This window comes from Amblyomma americanum, chromosome 7, assembly GCF_052857255.1.
Source record: "Amblyomma americanum isolate KBUSLIRL-KWMA chromosome 7, ASM5285725v1, whole genome shotgun sequence".
In the NCBI taxonomy this organism is placed as follows: Eukaryota; Metazoa; Arthropoda; class Arachnida; order Ixodida; family Ixodidae; genus Amblyomma; species Amblyomma americanum.
In genome coordinates, this window is record NC_135503.1 from 637,717 (window position 1) to 653,614 (window position 15,898).

Genomic DNA, 15,898 nt, shown 5'->3' on the forward strand with positions numbered 1-15,898 from the left:
TGCTTAATTCGCGCCTGCCACGTGATCCACTTCTCCAGATGGTGACGCCAGCAGTTAAAGACTACTGTGTGCATGCCGAGGTAGCTCTGTCAGACCTGTGCCACATCTTAACATCCCAGGGTCACTACAGTGGAGCATAATCACTGGGCTAGTTCCACCAGTAGGTTCCCTCACCTGACTTCTCCCTTTGCACTCAGACAGATGTGCCCAACATGTGGTAATCAGTTATTTTTACATGAATGTTGGCCAACGTTGCACAAAGTGCCAGAGTTACTCACATAATGAACACACTTTAATTTTATTGAGAAAATTTAGAGGGCATCAGCAAAAATTTTAAGCTCTGAAAACGATAGAGCAGAAACTGACTGGCACAGTGCACCCACCCTGGTGGCTGTCGCATTTGGCTGCCGAGCCCAAGGTTGCTGGATGGATTTCCGGCTATGGCAGTCACGTTTAAATGCAGGCGAAATGCACAAACACCAGTGTCAGGGCACATTAAAGAATTCCAGGTGATCAAAATTAAACAATTAATCAAGATCCCTTCACTGCAGCATCCGTCGTAGCCTGTGGTCAGCTTTGAGATTTCGAAATCTGCGCACTGTGCCGTACCAGCAAAATGATGCGATCCAATGCATGACATGCTGCAAAGATGACCTGGCCAACAGTGCTCTACAACTGGCCACTTTAGAGCACAGCTTTTAAGAGCCTGTTTTGCTTCTGCGTTGGCCTTGACCTCAGCATAACCAGCGGAGTGAGTGAGGAGCAAAGGCATGAGGAAAGCGAAGGAAAGTGGTGGTGTGACTTCAATCGCTGTGGGATTGGTCGAAGCCGATGCCAAGCGCCGTCACTGCTCAGCAATGCATGTTCCATCTTCGGTCACCTATGGTACAATTTTCCCAATTGCTGCGCTCAAATTTCACATTAGCGAGTATTGTAATGATCCAGTGAATTTTTTTCCTATTGCAAAAGGCCACTGTTTCAAAAAAGGAACGTTTGTATAAAACTTTCTTTCAGTGACGGTCGGATTTTTCTGTCATAAAATTGCCAACTATTTGTCATTATTTCTGTCTTGTTTTGTTCTTTTCAACACAACCTTTTCCTCCAAAAGGAAGCCACAAACACTTAGCTGTGACAAAGCCCAAAATACAACTGTTTACCAATATTGATTTTTAAATGGGCCAATAATAAATATTGTAGTTGCAATGTTTTTCATAACAACCAAACAATATGCGAGACCAACACTGAGTTTCATGTGGTAAATTGGCCAGTAAACAGTAAGCAAAAAGTAACGGAGAAATCAATCACTGCTTCTTTGGTAACCTACACTCAAGCCACACTAATATGCTTGCCAATCTCAAGATCACTAAACTGGCATACTGCACTGGTGAAAGAATGGATGAAGATTTTCATGCAGCTGCCTTGTGCAGCAGACCTGATGATGGCAGCAAGCTGTTCCTGCCAGTGGCGGGGCCCCCTTTTCTGTCCACCAGGCAACAGCAGCACTGAACCCCTTGCTGCATGCAGCACACCCACTCACAGTGCAGTAACCCTGGGAGAGGGCCAAATCCGAGGGCATCTGTCCGTCCAAAGTGGCCAGGGTGAGCACATCAGCAGGAACCTTCTGCAAAAGGAGACGGGCTGCTCTGCCCTGTCCCCCGTACGCTGCCCAGCTGAGAGCCTGTCAGTGGAAACGCACTGTTACCACAACAGTCCCCAAACCCAGTGTCCATGCAGCACTACTTTGGACATCAAGGCTCAAAACCTTTCTGTTCAATCACATAGAAGAGTGTTCCAGGTGATAGCACCAGACCAGAGCGGAAGCTGCAGACCTGTGGGCGAGCAATGCCAGATGAGCTGGGCTGCTCTGCTCAGCGTTTCTTCACAGGCCGCAGCAGCTCAGAACTTGCCAGCTTGTACCCACCGCTGCCGCTTCTGCCCTCTTTGGGTTTAAGGCCTTCCCGCTGCAATGCTGCCAATTCCTTACACTCTTCCAAAAACAAGCCTTAATGGCAGAGGGCATTCTGCCCTGCATGCAGTGAAGGCCACGAGCAAAGTGGACGTTTTGAGACGGCAAGTAATGTGCCACAATGTCGAAGCATTAAACTCCCAACAGCCACTAACCAGTTGGCGCAGAATGAGTTACCAGAGGTTTTTCATTGTATTAGAACCTTACTGATACATTCCCAGTTCACACACTCAAAACCACGTGCATTAACAATCTCCAATAGAGTTATTACACCAATCCAGTTCACACACTCAGAACCACGGGCATTAACAATCTCCAATAGAGTTATTACACCAATAGAATTTCGGTGATACGAACACGCTTGATACAAATTTCGCACTGATACGAATTCGTAAAATTCCTCGGCTGGAGTGCATTGTGCACAACGTGCGGAATTCCCGATGTTCCGAACTTTCTCCCGTGCCGCATCAGATGATACGAACAATCGTTTTTTAGCCTCATACGGATGACTCGTTGCGACTGTGCGTATGGGTTGAACAATAGGGTGCATGAACGCATCCGCATGGGCGCACCAAGTTGGTCAACTTCAACTTTCTGGCGCACGAGCTGATGGTCACATCACAGCTGTTGGCTGCTGTCCCTTGACGTGCCAGGCCACGCCTCCTCAGCAAAATGGCTGCCCGCGAAGCGGATTGAGAAACCAGTCCTAGTAGGTAGTAGATATGACGAGAAACATAATATTGGCCGCATGTAATTATTACGAGTGTTGACAATGACTTCGAGCTTTGCCATGTGCAACAGCGGCAGTTTTCCCCAAGTTGTTTTGCCACCATCTACACTGAGTTAACTGACTGGCCTTCAAACCTACGCTATCAATACAAGACGTAACAGCGCAGCAAAGTGCTTATATGAAGCCGTTTGTGATAGTTACAAGTGTTCTTTATTCGTGTGAGGATCTTCATGAACAGCAGCGAGAAGCAGCTCCCCAGGGTGAATTCCCTGTGCATACAGCAAACTTCACAGCCCACAGACAAGTGTCAGTGTAGTGAAAGTAATTGCAGTCGGAACGAGTGCTTTTGCATCAGTCAGTGATATCGCCTGCAAGTACTATTACGTTTGAAAAGCTCACTACTTAAGCCTTCTTTTGTTCTTCTCCTGATCGGTCGTTAATACAGTGGCCGGTTTGGCCGATGTACTTCTTTCTGCACGTGAGAGGAATCTGATAGATGTTCCGTGGGAGTCGTCTATCAGATTCCTCTCACGTGCAGAAAGAAGTACATTGGCCAAACCGGCCGCTGTATTAACAACCGATTAAAAGAACATAATCGGGATTTACAAAATGGTACTGGATCACAATTGCCTCATCAATGTAAAGCCTGCAGAGAAGAAAGAAAGATTAAGTGTGCAGCAAGGCTGAAAGAAACAAAGGTTTTAAACAGAAGTAAGGACCAGACAGCCTGCGAACTGATGGAGGCTTTCTATATCCAAAGCCACTGTAGTGATTGTCTTAGTACCACATCTATTACCATTTATAAGAATGAAACTGCTTGTTTAGATACACCAGGGTGAGACACCTGTACGGCTCACTTGTATTTTTTTTACATTATTTTTATTTTTTTTTGTACAACCCTCCAACTCATTGTGGTTCTTGCAACCCCTCTTGATTGTTTTCCTTATATTCATTCACATTCGCGGTGAATAAATAGCTGGAAGTTGCGCCAGTCCCGTCTTGCTTGCCATGTGTTGTCGTTTTCGGCGCTACAACCCTTATCTGGAAACATATGCACCGATTAGCCCCCCCAACAAGTAATACCCAGATATGTTCATGTTTTGCTACGGCGTATGCCTGTGCTGCAGCACGGGCGGCAGTGAAGAGCGCGCCAATCAGAAGGCCGGAACCGTCCGCTCGGTCGCATGCAGCAAACTTATCTTACAACATCTCACCCGCCCCGCGCCCCGACTCGTCCGTACGCACGGTCGCTAGGACGCGTCCGCATGCGGCTCAAAAACGATCGTACAGCGGCCTTTATATCGCCGAAATCGCGATCGCTAATCGTGCGGTACGCACCGCGAGCAGTGAGCGGCGGTGCGCAGCCCTCACATCGTCGAAATCGCGATCGCTAATAGTGCGGTACGCACCGCGAGCAGTGAGCGGCAGTGCGCGGCCCTCACAACGCCGAAATTGCGATCGCTATTGTGCGGTACTCCCCGCGAGCAGTGAGCGGCTGTGCGCGGCTCTCACATCACTAATCGTGCGGTACCCCCCGCAAGCAGTGAGCGGCGGTGCGCAGCCCTCACATCGCCGAAATCACGACCGCTAATTGTGCGGTACACCCCGCGAGCAGTGAGTGGCTGTGCGCGGCTCTCACATCGCCGAAATCACGATCGCTAATCGTGCGGTACGCCCCGCGAGCAGTGAGCGGCTGTGCGCGGCTCTCACATCGCCGAAATCACGATCGCTAATCGTGCGGTACGCCCCGCGAGCAGTGAGCGGCTGTGTGCGGCTCTCACATCGCCGAAATTACGATCGCTAATAGTGCGGTACGCACTGCGAGCAGTGAGCGGCTCTCACATCGCCGAAATCACGATCGCTAATCGTGCGGTACGTCCCGCGAGCAGTGAGCGGCGGTGCGCGGCTCTCACATCGCCGAAATTGCGATCGCTAATCATGCGGTAGGCCCCGCGAGCAGTGAGCAGTGGTGCGCAGCCCTCACATCGCCGAAATCGCGATCGCTAATTGTGCGGAACGCACCTCGAATAGCGTGGCCGCATAGTCGTGAATAGATCCTGTCAGCCGTAAGCAGATCTGCGTTCATGCATTTTGTGTGATTCTGCATATGAATTTTGTTCGTTTCGATGATACAAAAATTTCGCATCGTACGAATTGTTTCGAGACCCCGTGAAATTCGTGTCACCGAGATTCTACTGTATTTTTCTCCCAGTTAACCCAATCTCCCGGAGATTATGTTTAAAATTTTCGATAAGCCCTGGTTATATAATACGTTTGGTGATAAACCAAAATGTGCAAACACACAAGTGAGCCGAAAATAGAGGCACTCGATCAATCACTCATCCTGGTGGCTTCTCCGCAGTGCCTAAGTGAAAAGGGGCGAAGCGCCCGCGCGTACACATGCACACAAAGCGGGAGCATGCCAGGGGATCGTGGGAAGCAACATGAAGAGGAGAAATGCAGTGGCTTCTTCACAGTGCCTAAACTTGACAATCTCAGCACTAAAACGGTGCGCTTACATAGTATGAGCGAACCGGGTCTGGGGAAAGCAGCATGCATAGAAAAGCGCCATGTTTGTAAACAAACGTGGCGCTGCGGTCGGTAGCAACGCGGGGTGTAGGCAAAACACAGCACGCCTACACAGCGCCAAGCGACACTGCCTTCAAGACCAACTGTTGTATGCAAATATTTCAAAACGTGCGCGTCGCTTGTGGTTAGAAACATTTCTGTTGATGCTCGGAGAGTAGTTCAGCAATTTTCCAGCCTATTCGCCAGAAGGAATTAGTAGGCGGAGCACTGCATGGGGGGGGGGTGCTTCTTCATTCCTAGGTGGCGACAAGTTAATGCGCAGCGTTACGGCGGGTGGAACGCGAGGTATGGGGAGGAACTAACGGTCCACAGTTCTCAACTTATGGGCCCTATGATAAAGCATATCCGATTGCTAGTGCAAGATAGGACGACGTGATGCACGACGCGAATCAGCTTTATCACAGGACGAACCTTGTAATATGAGCTTCCTACTTTCACCGAGCCGTTTCACTCCAGAAAACTTGGAGATTAATGAACACTATAGCTGCTTTGAATAAGGCAAATGTGATTGGAGAGCTCCACGAGCACATGCATAACCATTTTCCTGGAGCTCCAAACTAAATTTATGCTCACTCTGCTAAGCTATGAAATTTATTCATGTGTGCGCATACTGCTTGATCGGAGCAGCTTTTGGCATAGCATTTGCTGTGTTCGCAAGGTTCTGATCGACCTACAATGTTAAAATTCAAATAATTTGCGAAATAACACTGCGCAACTTTGTCGAGATCCTAGCATCGTTGGACCGATGTTGAAATGACACACTTGTTGAAATTTGAGAAAATGAAAACAGAAAAAACCGTCGTGCATGCTACTACACGAGTCCGGCGATTCTTAAAGCACGGCACGGTGTGAACGCGGAAGGCGACTGGCGGCAGCTTTTTGTCTTTTTTTTTTTGCGTGCGAAGTGATGCTCGGGACGTTGTCCAGGCGATAAGCTGCTGAAAATGGCCCCCTGCATTCAACTTACGACCCCAAGCACACGGAATATCGTGCCTAAACTTATGCTGAGAGCACGACAGAATGAGAACGATTTGCAGGTGTTAGTTTATTTTTGCGCAGTTCACCACGCGACCGAGCAGCAACGATGCGAAGTCAGAGACACACACCAACTTATTAGATTTGAATGCAGAAATGCAATATAGTTACCCAAGGGGCGAAACAAGTTCGGTGCAATAACCCACGAGCTCAGGGGTAATAATTAACCGCGAAGCCGATACGTCGCCGAACTTGTCTTGCTCCTCGGCCCCTGCCCGTTGATTTTGCGCCTATCTGACTGCAATAAACTTGTGGAAACTTATGCCGCTTCCTTTCTTCTGCATTGCGGCTCAACCAACTGCACCACAATTTGTCGGCACGCCGTGAATTGCGCCCAAAAACACACAAGCGTGGCGCACCCAATGTGGAAGGTCCTATTTTTTGCTTACACAACAAAAGCCTCTGCTGACGCCAGCGCCGCTGCATCTCTTTGAAGTCACGGCCTGACACTTGTCTATACCCCGCTTCGTTTCATACACAGCAGGCAACACTTCCAAAGCTAGCATACCTGTTTGCACAGGCTAAGTATGCACCCAAAAAATAGTTCGCCATACAACCAAAGTGAACACCAGCATTTTTCGCTGCGACAAACCTTAAGTGCCATGACCAGCACCCTCCTGGGCTTTGTTTTACCTCTTGCCACATTTTCGTCCTGCGACTCATTAAGACTTAGAGAAGCAAGAATTACATGTGGTGATATGATATGCAGTTGATAGGGTGTATTGCTCCTACTCAATCCGTGCCCAAAGAGTATTTCACACACAGTGAAAATTGTAACCAGAGGGCCCGAACACCGCGCGCCTCACAGCGCATCAACCGTGATTATTAGTGCTACAACATCTTTTTATAGGACTCTTTTTTATTGTCCATACACTCACCGGAATTTTGAGGACGAATGATACGTAGCGGTGTAATATGGTTTCGCGGATGCACTACCTCCGCAGCGCTGCCTGCTATTTATGAACCGGGGTATATAGAGCAAGAACGTTGTGACAATGAGCCGTCCAAGCAATGCATAGCTGCAGGAGGGCAAAGCATCCAAAAACAACACTAAAGAGATCCCGGCAACCTTGGCCATTGCCATCAGCAGATTGGATGTGTTATGAGGTTTATTCCACACTAAGAGTAATGCAAATAAATGCGAACTGAATTCTGCAAGCAGTAGAAAAGGAGCTGCTCAGACCTTGCAGTAAGACATGCTAATCGACATTTTTATGATTTAAAAAGGTACCTCAGTCAACACTTAATTTTTCAAAATTAGGCAGTTTGAATCATACGACTTCATTTTTTTCCCGGATTTCTTTTAAAGTATCAATGAGGTTTTACTGTAATAGGTGCGTTCAAGCATATGCACAGTTTGCTCAAGTCTGCTCTTGTTTTAGTAACTTGCTGTGTAATTGTTTTTGATAGAAAATTATTTGGTGAAGTACACAATGTCTCACTATGGGTGACAGTTACTGGCTGCACATCAGCACCTGGTTGTTGTCATGGGAATGGGCATTTCGGACACAGATCGGCACATTGTTGGTCCTGTCTCTTGGAAGGTGCCTTACCGCACCAGTGCCAATACACATTTCCTCCACTTCCATCCAAATGGCCCTTTCATTGTTTCAATGTGGTGAAGCTGTGCTCGGCAAGCACTGCTCGCAGATTGTGCGGTGGCACCACTGCTACTGAGTCATGCCACCATGGCAGTAGCAGAGGCCTTCACCATTTTTCAGTAATTATACACTCCTCATAGTGCGTGTGTGTGTCTTTTTTAACAAGCCAGCATGGCGCGATAGAGAACTCACTCGTGCATGCCGCAGAAGCCGCCAATAATGGTGGAGATAGTGTAGCCTTGTGCGGTTGAGTGATGACCTCTCCCTTTAGTAGTGTCCGGCTGGAGAAGTTGTTTTGTGCACCCTTGACTCCCAACCCAATCCCTGGCTTGTGACTGGCGAAGGCTGGGCACCCAATGACGTCGCCACCCCCCTTTGTCGCTTGGGTTCTGGCTGAGTTTTGTCATACGAAGTTGAGGCCCTCATGTCTTGTGAGACCGAAACAACTACCCCACATGCCCCAAGGTTGTCGCAAGCACAGAAAAGCATTTGACAGAACCGCAAAAAATCATACTTCTTGCTGAGTTCTCATTTCAAAGGTAGATGGCCACATTTTTGCCAAATAAAATTTCAGTGATATGGATTGCTTTTGTTTTTTGGGGGCATTCAATAATGTGAACATAATGTGAACAGTGTGTACCAGAAAGCCACAGAGACCAGTGCAAAACATAGAACACCAGCAGAAGAAGAGACAGCTGCTGCTCACCGACCATCCCTGGCTGTCCATGCACCTGGAATTGGCTCCCTGGTCTAAGAGGAGCTCCAAAAGCTGACAGTGCCCTTCCCGGGCAGCCAGCATCAGGGGTGTCACACCATTCCTGTTGGTGAGACAAATTTTTACACATACCGTATTTATTCGTATAATTAGTGCACCCAAACATTTTGTTTAGATTTCTGAAAAAAAAAAAAACTTTTACTCGCATATTTTGCGCTCTCTGCTGCACCAGACCACCAGCACATACTGTATGCGGGTGAGCACAAGGCAGGCTTGGGAAGATCAGTGTGGCCGTGTCGCCGTGTGCGGTTGCGAAAGGTGCGAATGGAGAGGGCACGAATTGTGTGGCATTTACCCAGCTCACTCGCACTGGCAGTCAGTCTCCCAGATGAACAGCTGCGTGCGCCGAAATCCGAAACTATCGAACCATTTGCTGTTCGGTTTGCCACTAGTTAACTGGGCCGCACAAGAGAGCACCGTTTTATATGCCGTTATCTCCTTTGTCTCCAAATGCTGGCTTTGCGATTGTATTGTTGCACGTTTATTGCTTTGAGCTGTGCACATGCCATAATGGCACCCCGCTCGGAACTACATAATGTGGGGTAGGGCGGAAGGAGGTACACGTCGTACATTTGGGGTCTTTTTTTTTTTTTGCCAGCGAGGGGTGCGAGATGGGGGGGGGCGGTCTATGTATAGACCAGATTCTTTTACCCTCGCACGCAGGCTATGGGCGCACTCCTACTCTCAACACCAGTCGCCACCTGTCGGCTTGCGCGGCCAGGTGGACTGCGGGTCACGCTGGCACCGTGCATACAATGCATGTTTACATGTTCTTCACTGCTGTCACATTTTCCCTCTACCACACTGTACTGCGGTTATTTGACGTGCATTATCACTCGTTAAGGTGACACCTGTGCTACAATGCATGTTTACATGTTCTTCACTGCTGTCACATTTTCCCTCTACCACACTGTACTGCGGTTATTTGACGTGCATTATCACTCGTTAAGGTGACACCTGTGCTAAGTCAACCATGTAGGATGCGGACTGGAAACCGGTACTTAAAGGCAGATTTCTGCAATGGAATGTTGTTTGTAGCAGCCTTTTATATATGTGCTACCATCTATGATAATTTTATGCATCAGAATGTAGATTTATTGATTTGACTTGATCGTGTTGTGATGTGCAAGTGGCAACCGGATCGGACAGCTGCAGACTGAAGGCTGTCAAGGTGGAGCTAATGCTTTCGGTTACCAGTGCGTTTTCGGCATCCATGCACTGAGCTTGCTATTGTTCCCATTAAGCACATTTCGTGAACGGGGATGTAAGCACAACCGCTACCAATTCAAGTTGCTCTTTCCACACGTATGTCAGAGGTATTGGTGGGCTAAAGGGCTGACCGTAGTATCTTTCTGCTGTTGGTATCTGCCTGAATCACAGCTACATTACCTTTGATACTGTGGGGACCTGCCCTGCAGCCCCCTGTGTTTGCTTTCCCGCGAGGCACCGTGCAGCGGCAGTCTCACCTGGAGGATGAACGCATTCCCTTGTCAGTTACATTAACTGGCAAGGGAGGGCACCAGCATTGCTGCGCGGGAGACTGCCAAAGCCCGCGCGCGGGAGAGAGGGCAGGAGGGCTTCGGCTGGGATCGTCGGCGCGGGCGGACGTGTCGCTCGCGGCTCCGCTCTTCATCAGCGGGGCGAGGGAGCGACGGGGAGACAGGCTCCCGTACTCGTCCCGTCCGGCCTTCGGAGTATTCCTTGCCCTAGCGCGGGCGAACATTCGTTCGGAACCTTGCTGGTGAGTCGGATGACCTCGATTCATTAGCGTACCTTGTTGCTAGCTGGCGTTATTGTTTCTGTAGCAATAAATGCCTGTTTGTGTCAGCCAATGTGTCGTTCCTTTGTTCCCTCAGAGCAAGGCCCGCCGTGGTTAGCATGCGCTCGGTAGCATATGCGATTACGGGGTGGGGTCCGGGCGGCTTTGAACGGTGTCAGCCGTGATTGAGTGGGGAGAACGTGCTTATCTCCCCGAGTCAACCCCACAATACACTAGCAGATGCCACAGTGGCAGCGAGCCACCTGATGCCCTACGGGTGTGGTGACGAGTTTTAAAACTAAGTATATTTAAACCTGCTAGGTAAGACAAGGAAAAGATGTTTCCAGGAAGTGGCAGGGAAGCCGAGTGAAGCTAAGAGAGTCACACATTACGCTTCGGGACTTGATCTGAACACGGGGCAAGAAGGGCTCATACGCAGCAGTCAGGTGTTCTCACACTGGATTCCTCAAGGTGCTGTTTGGATTCCCCAAGCACCCAAATCCGTGCATGCCAACATTTCCTTTACCCAGTCACACTGTAGAGAGAAGAGAAGGAAGCCATTGGGGGCCCCCAGGATAACAAGATTGAACCAAGAGCCAGATGCATAGTCCAAGAGCACTGACCTCCACTAGGGGGTTGGGTGGCACATCTAGTCCAAGCAGGCAGCCTTTCGCAACGCACTGAATGGGCTGCCAGGCTTCATTTTCAATTTATGCTTACTCAATTAATATTTCCTTAGAGGTGTGTAAACTTTTGAAACTTCAAATGGTTTGCATGAATTACTTGCTGTTCGATTCGCGCCGTACTTTCACTGTTTGGACCTCGTAAGCATTCAAAAATTATAATTTCCTGTTCACCTAAACTCGTGGCGAAACACTGCAAGATTTCCAAACAACCGTATCTTGCATTTGTCACATGAGTTAGCTTGCTCTTTCTTCACCGACTTGACTTCCGGTATGCGGCAAAAGCCCGTGAACAAAAAATGATAGGCCTTGCATAAAATTAATGTCTCGACAGGCATCGAGAGCACAATCGTGGGTCGGCACTAAGTGGCATGTCATTGCAGCCTGTTTATGGATGGAAGAAAGGGCGAAGCTGCGGCTATTCTGCGGCCACCACTTTGATCGTTCATAATTAGAATATAGGAACTGTGTACCTTAGACCACAGAGGACAAGAACAAAGTGTGCGACGTAAACATCAGCCTTGAACACAGCTTGCGCACCATCTAACGGCAGGGTTTCACTTTCGTGCCTTTAGTTCATGACAGCTTCACAGGGATGGCAGTTTGGCAAAACCCATTTGCGATGGGCAAGCATGCTTACACAGGGATTATGCAACAGCAAAGACGTATTTGTAGGGTGTGAGACCTATCTATGAGACCCCCAGATGCTGGTCTTAAGCGCTAGCTATGCAATGATGCAATCGCAATTAAGTGACGACTCCGTGAACACCTGCTAGGCGTACGCACCCAGCGCCACCCTGCGTCAGAATGTCAATGTGCCATGTGCTAGCTTCCGCTCATGCTATCATGCTAGATTCGCGAATTCCATGCGGAGAACAGCGGCTGTGGCACCTGCTCTCAGCTCAAAGTCGTTTCATGGAAATCAAAAGGATGCTGTGCTTAGACACATGCCAGCTGCTTAGACACATGCCAGCTGCTTAGACACATGCTAAATCTGGTCAAAGAACGAAGTTGGAACCTGGCAACATTGTTTGTGGGACGATGGCAGCATGCAGCGTATCTCTCAAGTACTGTAAACATGCAGCAAAAAATGGAAAAATCATCGTGTTTGGAGCATATCTGACTGTATGCAGCGTCACATACCTACTGCAACTTCATGCGAGTGCCTTGTTTTGAATTACTACCTGAAGGTGAGAACTGCGATTGTGACGTGCTTGGAGTGTATCGATGCAGGGTACATTAGTGGGCTAGTTGGTGGTTGTTGAACATCATGGAATCGCAGCGCTGGCAGGCAAGAACACAGAGAGAACACACACACACAATTGCGCTGAACTGTCAACTTTATTTTGAACGTGTCTGATCCGTGCCTTATATTAAACTGGAGGGCATTAACACGCAAGCACATCTACTACACAGATATCAAGGGACATTCTTTTGAAAATGCATTCAGGGAGTGCTTTATCCCAACAAGACTAAAAACAAAACGAAAATCGCAAATTGGTCAAGGCTGAGTCAAAAAATGCCAAACGCCAACGCAGCAAACACGGTAACAAGAGAGAACCGAGGCATAAACATAGGTGAGGAGGCATAAAAACAAGTGAAAAAATTGGTATAAAAACAAGTGAAAAAATGGCATAGATGGGCCAACAATTAACACTGCAAAAATTCACGAAAAGGTAAAAACGTATAAGAATGCAGGCAAAAAATTAAATGAGGCTAACAAAACAGGTAAAAAAAACCAAAATGAGGCAATGATAACAGCCAAGAAATGCAATGAGTTGCTAAAAGCAAGTAAAAATAGTGACGTAATTGAGGCAACAATTAACAGGCCAAAAAAGATATATGATGAGCGCTTAGATGGGTGAGGAAAGGGTTTAAGGTGGATTCGAATACGGTACAATCATATTGACCCAGACAGGATGTCATCTCTTTCTGGGAGGGCTACTGAAGGCACGCTAACGCAGCCTGCTTTTCAGGTTGTCAATGATGACTGCTTCAATTATTTCCCCAAGTCAACTGGTTTTTGTTCTTTGCCAAGGCTCTAGTGTTAGAAAAGATAGGAGGGCGGCTTTTGCAGGGTGAGCAGCCTCGACAGTGGATGGCCAAGTTGCTTGATTTTTTATCTCTCACGTTCAGGGTGTGCTCCTGCAGTCTTTTGTTCAAGCAATGACCTGTCTGTCCAACGTATTTTTTGCCGCAGGACAGAGGAATAGAATAGACAACTCCCGTGGCACATGATACATACGGTTTGGTTTTGGTTTGGTTTGGTTTATGGGGGTTTAACGTCCCAAAGCGACTCAGGCTATGAGAGACGCCGTAGTGAAGGGCTCCGGAAATTTCGACCACCTGGGGTTCTTTAACGTGCACTGACATCGCACAGGACACGGGCCTCTAGAATTTCGCCTCCATCCAAATTCGACCGCCGCGGCCAGAATCGAACCCGCGTCTTTCGGGCCAGCAGCCAAGCGCCATAACCACTTGGCCACCGCGGCGGCTTGATACATACGGGTCCCTATGCCTAATTGTGCATTCTTTCCTTTGTTCGACTGGCTTGTCTACGCGTCTACACAGTTTGGAAAGGCTATGAGGAGCAGAAAAAAATAACCTGCACTCCTGCTTTTTTTCCAATTCTTTTTAAATTGTGAGAAACCTGGTGAATGTACGGAGTGACTGTCAGTTTTTTGTTCCGATCTGTTTCGTTGGACGTAGTGGGCTTGTTGCTTTGCATGGCACTGAGCATTTTTTCGGCTGTTGAGGAGAGAAGCATTACCCGCCGCGGTGGCTCAGTGGTTAGGGCGCTCGGCTACTGATCCGGAGTTCCCGGGTTTGAACCCGACCGCGGTGGCTGCGTTTTTATGGAGGCATAACGTGTGCTGTGTGCGATGTCAATGCATGTTAAAGATCCCCAGGTGGTCGAAATTACTCCTGAGCCCTCCACTATGGCACCTTTCTCTTCCTTTCTCTCACTCCCTCCTTTATCCCTTCTCTTACCCCTAAGTTCAGGTGTCTGACAATATATGAGACAGATACTGCTCCATTTCCTTTCCCCAAAAACCAATTATTATTATTATTATTATTAGAGAAGCATTGCTGAGTACCCGGAATGAAGCATTCTCTAGGCTTGAACCTGAAAACTTGTCTCTAGAGAGTGCTGACAAGACTTGGTTAACACGTTTTTGAAGACAACCTAAGCTCGAGAAAGCGGATGGAGCCATTCTTCGGGATGTCATGAGTTAAAATCACGGGTGATAACGATAGACTGAAAATGACCAACACACTGCCAACCTGCTGCAGGAATTCATCCTCGTGGCTGTCTAAAAAAACAAGATAATCATCCACGTACCTAAATATTTTGAGAACCGGTAAATTTTTCAGCTTTCTGCTGAGTGCTCTTTCCTGCTTGGCTAGGTACAAGTCGCTCAAGACGAGGGCTATACATGAACCGATACAGATGTCCTGTTTTTGGATGAAAAGGGAGCCGCTCCACTCAGTGTGGGCAGATTTTAGATAAGTAGATAAAAGTTCCAAAAAGCTGCTAACTGGGATGCCGCTGGCATTTTGAAAGGCCACGCTTTTAAAAGCGAGTGCATTGATCAGCACGGCAGCATGGCCTTTCAAAATGCCAGCGGCATCTCAGTTAGCAGTTTTTTAGAACTTTTATTTACTTATCTAAAATCCACCTACACTGAGTGGAACGGCTCCCTTTTCACCCAAAAACAGGACATCTGTATCGGTTCATGTATAGCCCCCATCTTGAGCGACTTGTACCTAGCCAAGCAGGAAAGAGCACTCAGCACAAAGCTGAAAAATTTACCGGCTCTCAAAACATTTAGGTACTTGGATGATTATCTTTTTTTTTAGACAGCCACTAGGATGAATTCCTACAGTATGTTGACAGTGTGTTGGCCATTTTCAATCAATCGTTATCACCCCTGATTTTAACCCATGAGATCATGAGAGAAAGAGAGAGAAATAACATTTATTAACACCCGTCAAAAGGATGATGGGTATCCGAGGCGTCGCTCGGTCCCAGCCATGTCCTCCCCCTCAGCCGTCGACCGGGATCTCTTGGATCTCAGCAGTGCAAGGGCGAGACGGATGACTTCTCGTTGTTGATTGTCGTCCTCGTTGTGAAACAGTGCCTCCCAGGACTCATCTGTTCTGTCAAGTTGTCCAAAGCTCGGACATGTCCATACCATATGGATCATATTCGCTATGCCGTCGCAACGTTTGCATTTGGGGCTGAAAATCTCAGGGCGCCACTTGCTATAAAGCTGAGGGTTAGGGAATACTCCCGTTTGGAGCTTGTGCCACACAACCTCTTCGTTGAGATGAGATCCCGAAGAATGGCTCCACCCGCTTTTTCGAGATTAGGTTGCAGTTTTCACCAGAACACATTTGCTGGTCTTTGAGCGAAGGGCCAACAAGCCTGTCTCACCCTACAACTCTGTGCATTCAAAGCTAATAAAGAGAAACATTGTTCAAGCCGCCTTCAAAAACGCGTTATCTGAGTCTTGCCAGCACTGTCTAGAGACAAGCTTCCAGGTTCAACCCCATAGAATGCTTCATTCCGAGTACCTGGCAATGCTTCTCTCCTTAATAGCCGAAAAAATGCTCAGCGCCATGCAAAACAACAAGCCCACTATGTCCAGCGAAACAGATCGTAACAAAAAACCGACAGTCACTCCGTACATTCACCAGGTTTAAAATGAATTTAAAAAGAATTGGGAAAAAGCAGGAGCGCAGGTTATTTGTTTCTG

At 47.9% G+C, this 15,898-nt stretch overlaps 1 protein-coding gene across 2 annotated transcripts in view; it reads right to left on the minus strand.

The window, feature by feature from the left end:
* Positions 1-15,898, minus strand: part of LOC144098243 (ankyrin repeat, SAM and basic leucine zipper domain-containing protein 1-like) — a 122,591-nt gene that overhangs the window by 52,338 nt on the left and 54,355 nt on the right. For both annotated transcript variants that reach the window (XM_077630734.1, XM_077630735.1), the window contains 2 exons: positions 8,628-8,739; positions 1,538-1,678 (listed from right to left, as the gene is read on the minus strand). In XM_077630734.1, the coding sequence (XP_077486860.1) occupies positions 1,538-1,678; positions 8,628-8,739 (253 nt within the window). The remainder of the gene's footprint in view (positions 1-1,537; positions 1,679-8,627; positions 8,740-15,898) is intronic.